Raw genomic sequence first — 10,332 nt, 5'->3', positions numbered from 1 at the left:
AAAAGAAAATAGATAGATAGATAGATAGATAGATAGATAGATAGATAGATAGATAGATAGATAGATGGAGAGACATGCAGATAGATAGATAGATAGATAGATAGATAGATAGATAGATAGATAGATAGATAGATAGATAGATAGATAGATAGATAGACAGACATGCAGATAGATAGATAGATAGATAGATAGATAGATAGATAGATAGATAGATAGATAGATAGATAGATAGATGGATAGATTGATAGATAGACAGACATGCAGATAGATAGATAGATAGATAGATAGATAGATAGATAGATAGATAGATAGATAGATAAATAGATAGATAGATAGATAGATAGATGGAGAGAGGGAGAGAGAGAGAGAGCGAGAGAGAGAGAGAGAGAGAGAGAGAGAGAGAGAGAGAGAGAGAGAGAGAGAGAGAGAGAGAGATCCAAAAGGAGAAAATATAAATACGTCTATAGAGAGCAGCAAATTCTAGTTGTAATCTTATTAACAAAGGTGAAAAGATCAAACGAGTTCAACAGTTTAAATATCTAGGTTACACGATAACGTCTGATACCAAATGTTTCACAGAAATAAAACAGAGAATTGCAATGGCCAAGGCTGGTTTCAATAAAATGAGCCCAATCCTGAAAAATAGAAACATCTCAATGCCCATCAAAATGAAAGTTCCGAAATGCTGTGCATTATCAACCCTTCTATATATGGCTGTGAATGCTGGACAATCACTAAATACAGTGACAATAAAATAGTAGCAACAGAAATGTGGTTTCTTAGGAGACTGGTAAGAGTATCGTGGAAGGAAAATAAATCAAATGAGGTAGTGCTTGATGAAGCCCACGTGGGACGCTCAAAGTTAAAAACAATCAGGAAACGACTAATGCAGTTTTTGGGTCACCTGAATAGACATTAAAGGGTCTTGAAGATCTAGCTCTCACTGGCAAAATTTTAATTGAAGGCAAACGAGGCAGGGGTAGGCCCAGATTTCGAACAATCTACTTGGGGAACCTATACAAATGGGTAACAGGGAAAGATCAGGGAAACGTAGCTTTTTTTTAGAGCTTCCCAGCAAAGGAATGAATGGAAAACCATGATCGCCGATGTCTGTCGCAGATCTGGCACTGGATGATGATGATTATAATGATTCTGAGAGAGAATCAGATGAAATTAGGGGTATACCAGATGCTGGGTTGGGGTAAGGATCTCTCTAAAGATGTGGAATATTGTGGAAAGACACCAAGTTCCATTTTTGAATTCCGAACATTTGTTTCTTGGAGTAAAATAGGGAATACCCTGAATGTTCGACAAAAGTGTGCTTTCCCGTGCGGTTTGTAGGACAATAATATTATAACAATGTGTATTTAATTTGTTGAATTGTTGAGCCGGAACTGTACCACAAAAAGAGGAGACCTATCCGTAGAAATCGCGTCATGGTTACCACGTGATGCCCTTCTCGTTCATGGCGAGAGTACTCGGACATCATGGCGACGTTCGCTAAATTCAATGACCAACTGAAAGATATAACGGAGGGTTGGTCGAAGTGGCAGATCGCTGCTTGTGTAGGAGCACCGATTGCACTGGGCCTTGCTGGCTTATGGTATTACAATCGGAGCAAGTCTTCAAACAAGGCGTCGCTTGATCTATCAGGCGGCGACCTCACAACAAAAGGGGATCATGCCGAATCGAAGACAAAATCCAAGAATGCACAGAAAGTGAAACCACCCCAGGCACAGGTAGATCTAGATTTCTTGCACGACTAAATCTAAGGCTCGAAATCATTATGAGCCTATTTCTCACAGCCAATGCTGCGTCATTCACCTGTAGATCTAGTAGATCTATGCACTGCTGTGTGTACATAGATTTAATAATCAAGCATCCCAAGTCAAGTAGGCTGGCCTACTGTTTTTGTTTTTTTCACCTTGAACTTGAAACTGTCTTGAGTTGAAGTTGTTGTTACACACACGAATCTGCAGTTAGCACCTGCCTCAAGCACACCTCTGTGGGGAGGACTTCCATAAGGAGGGACCACTATGAGATAGAACAGAATTGAGGGCTAGGGGTAGGGGTAGATCTAGGGGTAGGGTTAGGCCTCTTCTGTATTGTGTTTGATGGGGTGGTCGCTCGTTACGGAAGTCCTTCCCCTCTGTGATTGGCTCAAACATAGATGACGTAGATATCTATTTCTGCCATCTATTTTTGTCGTCTTCCTGGGTTTCCCCCAAGACTTTTGGGTTTCCCTCGCCAGTAGCCTTATAATACAGACCCGGTACGTGAAATCTTTTGTGATTTCGGAAAGTTTCAGCACCCTCTTGGCTGAGGGTAGACAGATCTAGGTTCTTCTAGGCCTTGATCTCTATGATCTAGATCTAGATTAGATCTAGACAGACAGACATAATTGATTGATCTAGATTTAGATCTAAAATCTAGATCTAGATCTAGACTCTAGTTTCGAGGCCTTGATTCTATATCCTAGAGTTTAGATCTAGTTTAGATCTTGCTACTATATTAGATCTAGATCTAGATCTAGATGGGCAAGACTTGGATTCTAAATGAAGACTGCGGATGTCTTTTCGATGAACAGTCGTTTCCATTAGATTTTTTTTTACAGTATAATGGCACAGTGTAAAATGTTCACCTGTCTAAGGCAGCTATTTTTCTCTTAATATGGGTGGGCATCTTAGACAATTTCTTACTGGATCGATGACAAGACAATTTCCACTATATTTCCAGATTTCTGGATTGTTTTTTTAGTTTAGAAGTATCACAGTAAAAAATCATACCTGCACATTAATATAGTGAAGTGGAACGTTTAAATTCCTTCCTTTCTCTATATTATAATTATATCCCCTCCTTTTTTTTTTTCGTTCAAGGGTCGCCAAGAGCTGGCTCAACTGGCTAAAACCAAGGGCAACAAATGTTTCAAGGAAGGCAAGTATGAGGAGGCCATTGCCTGCTACACAGAGGCCATCAAGACCTGCCCACCGGACATCAAGGCGGACATGTCTACATTCTACCAGAACCGAGCGGCAGCCTTCGAGAACTTGGTGGGTTTTTTTCTAGATTTTTTCCCCCCTGGCTAGATCATTGGTTTTGATGATACACTTGTTTTCTTTGTTGGTTGTGTTACGGTTGTTAAATGTGACCGTTGGGTCTTACTGTCTTATGTCCAGTTTGTTGCATCTGTGGTGTAGGGGTTTATAAAAGCGCTTCACCTTGGCAGACAGAGGACCCGAGTTCAATTCCTGTGTGGGAAGAATTTTTATAGAAAATTTATGTTGATCTACTGGCATGTTGTATCTGTCTCTGTCTGAATTGGGGTATATTGATGGGGCATCGAAGCACACCTCTTGTCAATTGGGGCATAAAACACCTATGTAAAAAAAGAAAAAAATTGGCATGTAGCAAATTTTTGTGTGTGGAATGTTTGAAACTTTTGGTAAATATTGATCAGAATGGAAAGATGTAATGAAACACGGAAAGATCTGTATTTAGACTTCATTTAACGCTTCCCAGGAAGTTGTTTCAGAATGCTAGATATCAGGTCTGCTGGGGTTAATATAGATTGTAAAGCTCATAGAGCTTGCTGTTGAGCGGGAATTTTTGCTATAGATACAAATGCCATCAATTATTAGTTATTATTTTTGATAAAGTAAGACAGGTTCTTAAATGCAATTCTCTTATAGAGGTGTTTCATAATAATAATAATAATAATAATAATAGCATTTGTGTAGCGCATATCCCGCTCAACTGCAGGCTCTAGGCGCTTTACACTATATTATTACCCCAGCAGACCATAGAACACTCTGAAACATTCTCAGCTTCCCGAGAAGCATACAGTACGAGCAGCTGATTAAGCGCTCAAACACTAACGAACTGACAAGATCTTTAGCTGTCTATAGCCGGGTACCCATTCCCACCTGGGTGAAGTGAGGAAAATTCGTTTAAAGTGCCTTTCCCAAGGACATAACGTCGGGCCCCTGACGGGATTCGAACCCACGACCTTACGGTTGCGAGTCCGAGAGCCTTACCGCTAGGCCACCGACGCCACATGAATTTTTTGTTTCTTTTTATTTACAGAAAAAATTTCCAGAGGTTGTTGAAGACTGTGATTCTGCGCTTGAGCTCAACCCCAGATATTCCAAAGCCTTAGCTCGCAGGTCCAAGGCGAGAGAGCAGCTTCAGAAGTACAGAGAGTCCTTGGAAGGTCAGTTATTTTTGACTGGTGCCTTTATTGAGAACATCCCAAACTACCCAAATGCGTGTCAAAGCGTTCGTCTTTTTGTAAATTCGTGTGTGAACCGACAGCGTACGTTGGGGTGTGACTGTGCAGTCATACGTTTATGTAACATTTAGTACGTTTTTGAGGGTCTGAGCATGGAAGCTCGTTTCTGTGATGGAAAATATGTATTCTTTGCTTTCTAGTATTGCTTGTCCTGAACTTACAGAGGCGGAAGAAAAGTTATGAATTTTCAAGAGTGGATTCGTCAATAATTATGAGAACGGAGTCTGTTAGTCGACTGGAGTTGACCTTTTCTGACCTACTGTGTTGCAAGTGCCGTAAAACTCTTGACCCCCCCAAAATAAAACAAAAGAAACTCAGCTTAGAAAATACTGAACTCACCAGCAAATGTCTTGTGTCATTTGTGAAGTTTTTGCTCGTGTTATGTCCTCAGATATCACCAAAGCTTGTTTGATCGAAGGCTTCCAGAACCAGACCTACCTCCAGGCGGCCGACCGCGTGCTCAAGACGCTGGGCAAGTCGAAAGCTGCCACCGAGTACAAGGTACGGGCTGGTGGCTCCCCCTGTGGGTTATACCCAGAGGTCTGGGGGCGGAGTGGTAGACACTGTCAGTCAGTGGCAGGAATGTTTGTTGCTGCTGTTTTGGTTTATGTCTTTAGTACTTTCCGTTTTTGATTGCTGCAGTGTTTCTTGTGTCTGATCCTATATCTTAAAGACGGTCTGTGTTGAGGTTTTCGAGGCTACATCTGTTAAAAATTTGTTAAAAAGTTTTTTTTCTTTGTGTTCTTTGTCTCGTCTCTGGTGGTAGGTGGTTGAAGAGCACCACTGGTAGGTCCTAGTCCGTTTCTTTTCCTCTGTCTGTCTGTCTGTCTGTCTGTCTGTCTGTCTGTCTGTCTGTCTGTCTGTCTGTCGTGTCTGTCTGTCTGTCTGTCTGTCTGTCTGTCTGTCTGTCTGTCTTTTCCTCAGCACTAAATAATCTTTTTTGTGTGGATATGCTTCTCTTTATTCAAACATACTGTAGACCTGCATGTTTGCCGACAATCGTCTGAAATCCGACAATCGCGACCCGACCCGCGAGCCAGCCGATGCTATCGCAAGGCTCACCTGTACTAGTCAATGTGCGAAGTCCGAGGCCTGGCTGACTGCCAGCGCCCCCTTTTTCTCCCGTCGGCTTTGTCGGCACTTTCGTTTTCGTGCCGACTGCCGACGTCGGCGTTTCCGACATAAATGTTGAAACCTGAGTAGAAATGCGAATACGAAAAAGGACGACGACCTAAATTATCTACTTTCAGTTTCGTGCTCGAGCGGCCATTTTGAATTTCGTTTGTTGACTGATTGTTAAGATCATGAACTTCCTTTTTTGGCCTAGGGTTAGGGTTAGGTCTCTTCTTTATTGTTTGTTGGGATGGTCACTCGTTACGAGGTAGTACTTCCTTTTATGACACCCACAAAAGCTCTTATTGGGGAGGGGAGGGGGAGGGGCGCGCAAAATTTTCAGACAATCTGGTTGAGGCTCACATGCAGGTCTAATACTGTTTAATCTGTCCCGACACTAAATGAAGATAATTTTTTTGTATTGATGTAGGCGTACTTTTAAAAATTTTATTTTTTTTACTGATAGAGAAAAAGACTGAAGTGTTAAGGAAAGCAACTGTTGTTTAATATTATTTTCTTTTGGTGTGTCTCAGGTGAAAAAACCAACCAACCCCTCGACATTCTATGTAGAGAACTACCTGGCAGGCTTCGTCAACGACCCCGTGGCCTTGGGTTTTCCCGTCGTGGATCAGGACAACCTGAAGGAGATGGGGATCACGGTCAAGGAGAACATCGGGGAGAACGGCGCTGTGCTGCTGGAGAAACCTGGGTAAGTCTTCGGTTGGTCGGGTGCTTCGGCGTACGCTGCTGCACAGCGCTGAACCGGCAAACAAGGGGTCCCTTCTCTTGCGGTACTATGGACAGTCGGGCACTAATGGCCCAACTCTAAAGCTTTCTGATGCCGGATTTTTGAACATGTTGTAGAACAGAATCACCAACGCAGTGGGGCAATACGAAGATCTATTGACCACAGTAAAGAGACGAAAACTAAAATGGTATGGGCATGTCACAAGATCCACAGGAGTTGCCAAAACAATCCTGCAACGAACCGTACAAGGAAAGAGAAAGAGAGGAAGACAGAGAAGGAGATGGGAGGACAACATTACAGAGTGGACAGGAAAGACGATGGGTGACAATCTGAGGAGAGCAGAGGACAAAAATAAATGGCGAGAGCTGGTTTTCAAATGCAGTGGTGCCCCAACAGTTGCCCTAACCACGCGATAGAAGAAGAAAAAGAAGAAGAAGAAGAAGAAGAAGAAGAAGAGGATCAAATGCATCATCTGAGTGAAAAGTAAAGGAAACTTGAAGAAATAGAGAAATGTTTTTTGAGCGTCGACTTTGACTTACAATTAAAGTAGTCTTTCATATGTTTATTAAACAGGTTTTTTTTGCCTTTTCTTTGAAAAATGCTTTTTGAAAGATGGCCCATCTGTGCCCGACACCATCAACGTCCTGTGATCCTCACTGCTTTAGTGCATGTACATAAGGATAGCAATGGAAAAGGAATACGGGAATACACTTCAGTGTGCACCTAACACTATGCTGCGTGTCCCAAGTGACCGAAGTGGTATTGATGTCGAAGGTGTACCTTAAATGAAAAAATATTGTTGTTATTGATATTTTTATTCATAATGTCCTCAGAGCGTTTGAACGAGCCGACATTATTATTTATATTGTTATTATTATTGTTATTCTATTATTGTTATTGATATTTTTATTCATAATGTCCTCAGAGCGTTTGAACGAGCCAAGGCGTGCCTGTCCAGCAAGGAGTACGACCAGGTTGTGTCGCTGTGCGACGAGGAGCTGTCGGACGAGAGTAGCTCCTCCTATGTGTCGCAGGCGCTGCTGCTCCGCGGCACCATGAGGCTCCTGCAGGGCATGGGGGACGCCGCCTTCGCCGACCTTGACAGGCTCGGGGGGATGGAGGGTGTCTCTCCGTCTGTGAGTAGTACCGGAAGAATTTGGTTGGCGGGTGGGTGCTTTCTTATCTGGTGTGGTTTTCTCCTTCTTTCCTTTCAAACGTCTATCGTCCTTATCTCTCCTCCTTCTTTCCTTTCAAACGTCTATCGTCCTTATCTCTCCTCCTTCTTTCCTATCAAACGTCTATCGTCCTTATCTCTCCTCCTTCTTTCCTATCAAACGTCTATCGTCCTTATCTCTCCTCCTTCTTTCCTATCAAACGTCTATCGTCCTTATCTCTTTTCCTTCTTTTCTTTGCATGTTGATGCTCTCTTGTAACACCTCTGGTCTTTGACACTTTTAGAACCTAGTTGTGTTGCAAGTGCAGTGAAACTCTTACCAAAACTAAACTAATCGTTTGATTTTTGCTTCCTTTTCCTCAGCGCTACGTGACCATTTAGGTGTACATGTGCCCTTTTTTCTTTTTTCTCCTACTCAAATCTTCTGTAAAGGGGTTAGTGTTGCGGGTGGTTGGAGGGCACCGCTGGTAGATCTTTGTTGTCTTTCCCCTCATACATTTCTGTCTATCTGTCTTTCTTCTTCTCTGCGCTATGTCGATGTGGCTGCTACTTTGTCGATGTGGTTCTCTTTACTCAAAACTCAATACTCATGGGTTATTTAAAAGAAAAATTTTAATTACATTTTTTTTTTTTCATTTATCTTTAGCTTTTTTCCCCCTTCTTTATCCGTAGCTACAAGCCTCTGCACTCATCCGAGCCGGCTCCCTACAGATGCAGAAAGACGCGAGCGAGAATGCGTTGTCGTATTTTGAAAAGGCAGAGTCTGTGGACCCCAAGAACTCTGATGTCTTCCATCACTTTGGCCAGGTGAGGGAGTCAACCTGTCCTGTCTGTTTCAACGCTGGCTTGATTATTAGTTTGTTTGTGCAAGTGAGCTGTGCGTAAGACATTGTGTCTTTGTCTCTTGTGACTTGCAACATGTTTGTTTGTTTGTTTGTTTGTTTGTTAGTTTGTTTGTGCAAAGGAGTTGTGCACACCCCCCGGGGCAGTACCGCTGACTGTAGTGTCTTTAGGCCATTCCCAAAGGGTGGACATATCTCGTTCAAGCACAGTAGAATTGTAAATGGGCTGATTCATCATGTCACGCTCATAACTGTGCCTGATCTACAACAGGGAACTGCTGCTTCTTCTTTCCTGATCCTTACTATCGTCATTTTCCTCTACTTCTTTTGTATGTTTGTCACACTCTTGTGACCTGCTGTTTCCGGGGCGCCTTGATAGTCGAAGCAGACCTTGTGCTGTTGAAGCTAGAGAGGTGAGCAGAGTAAGTCTGATTCCCTGTAAAGACTTCTCTGTTGACACCCACCCCTTGGCGCTCATATGACCTTATGCAGTTGCGAGCGCCTAAGCAGTGGTTAGGCCCTTCACTGTCACTCATAAGAGACTAGAATTCAACACTCTAGTGGGGAGAACTTTTTATTGAGGATCCCGGTTCTCTCTCTTTTGTTTTTTTTCTGCGACCTTGTGACCATCTCAGCCTAGATTTTCTCGCTTAGGCAAGATCAGAAACCCGCCCAACTCCTCGGGGCGGTGCCACTGACTGTAGTGTCTTTAGACTTTAGGCCATTCCCAAATGGGGGACATTTCTCATTCAAGCACAGTAGAATTGTAAATGGGCTGATTCATCATGTCACGCTCATAACTGTGCCTGATCTACAAGAGGGAACTGCTGCTTCTTCTTTCCTGATCCTTACTATCGTCATTTATTCTCTACTTCTTCTTTTGTATGTTTGTCACACTCTTGTGACTGGTTATTTCCGGGGTGCCTTGATAGTCGAAGCAGACCTTGTGCTGTTGAAGCTAGAGAGGTGAGCAGTCTAAGTCTGATTCCCTGTAAAGACTTCGCTGTTGACACCCACCCCTTGGCGCTCACATGACCTTATGCAGTTGCGAGTGTCGTAAAACCCTCTACAAAAAAACACAAAAAAAACCAACAAAAAAAAAACCGCCCCGTAAAAGTTGTAGATTGTGTTGATGGGGATGTGAAAACACCCGCGACCAATAACTTGGCTAAATGGTCGTGTGGATTTATTTCTCTTTACTTGAAACTACCAAACTAACAAGTCTTGTGTTTTCTTTTGGTTCTCAGCAATTGCTGCAGCTGGAAAAGTTGGACGAGGCCATCAAAAAGTTTGACACGAGCATCGAGCTCTCCCCAGATTTCCCCACCTCCTACGTCCAGAAGTATTATGCAGGTGAGGGCTTTTGTCTGAAAATATTGTGTGTGATCACTAGTATTGTTTAGGTGTGTACGTGTGTGTGTGTGTGTGTGTCCTAAAATATTGTGTGTGATCACTAGTATTGTTTAGGTGTGTACGTGTGTGTGTGTGTGTGTGTGTGTGTGTGTCCTAAAATATTGTGTGTGATCACTAGTATTGTTTAGGTGTGTACGTGTGTGTGTGTGTGTGTGTGTGTGTGTGTGTGTCCTAAAATATTGTGTGTAATCACTAGTATTGTTTAGGTGTGTACATGTGCGTGTGTGTGTCCTAAAATATTGTTTAGTGGGTGGTTGGCGGGTGCTCTGGTGGGGTTTGCTTCTTCTTTCCTATCCAACATCTATCGTCCTTATCTCCCCCCTTCTTTTTAAAAAAATGTTTGTTACTCTCTTGTAACACCTCTAATCTTCTGGCGCTCATATGACCTTATGCAGTTGTGAGCGCCGTTAAAATCTCTACTAAAACTAACTAAAAAAACCCACTCTGTGTAGGTGTGTGTGTGTCTAAAAGTATTGGCGTGCCCAAAAGCATAGTGTGTATGAATATGTGTCTCTTACTACAAATATTGCGTAGATGAGTGTGTTTGTCCAAAAGTATTGTGCAGGTCAGTGTGTGTCCAGAAGTGGGTGGTTGGAGGGTGCTCTGGTAGGGTTTGCTTCTTCTTTCCTTTCTAACATCTATCGTCATTATCTCCCCTCCTTTTTTGTGTTTGTTACTCTCTTGTAACACTTCTAATTTTCGGCATTAATATGACCTTGTTGTGTTGCGAGTGCCGTAAAACTCTTAGTAAAAC

General features: G+C 42.6%; 1 protein-coding gene across 1 annotated transcript in view; it reads left to right on the top strand.

Moving 5' to 3' along the window:
• The first annotated feature begins 1,448 nt into the window (after positions 1-1,448).
• Positions 1,449-10,332, top strand: part of LOC101854587 (mitochondrial import receptor subunit TOM70) — a 15,792-nt gene continuing 6,908 nt past the window's right edge. Inside the window, exons 1-8 of the mRNA XM_005103289.3 lie at positions 1,449-1,739; positions 2,877-3,050; positions 4,084-4,210; positions 4,680-4,789; positions 5,935-6,110; positions 7,075-7,285; positions 7,996-8,130; positions 9,413-9,518. Of these exons, the coding sequence (XP_005103346.1) occupies positions 1,488-1,739; positions 2,877-3,050; positions 4,084-4,210; positions 4,680-4,789; positions 5,935-6,110; positions 7,075-7,285; positions 7,996-8,130; positions 9,413-9,518 (1,291 nt within the window). The 5' untranslated portion in view covers positions 1,449-1,487. The remainder of the gene's footprint in view (positions 1,740-2,876; positions 3,051-4,083; positions 4,211-4,679; positions 4,790-5,934; positions 6,111-7,074; positions 7,286-7,995; positions 8,131-9,412; positions 9,519-10,332) is intronic.

This window comes from Aplysia californica, unplaced genomic scaffold, assembly GCF_000002075.1.
Source record: "Aplysia californica isolate F4 #8 unplaced genomic scaffold, AplCal3.0 scaffold00366, whole genome shotgun sequence".
In the NCBI taxonomy this organism is placed as follows: Eukaryota; Metazoa; Mollusca; class Gastropoda; order Aplysiida; family Aplysiidae; genus Aplysia; species Aplysia californica.
Note: the sequence above shows the minus strand (reverse complement) of the source record. Positions and strands in the feature narration are given on the sequence as shown.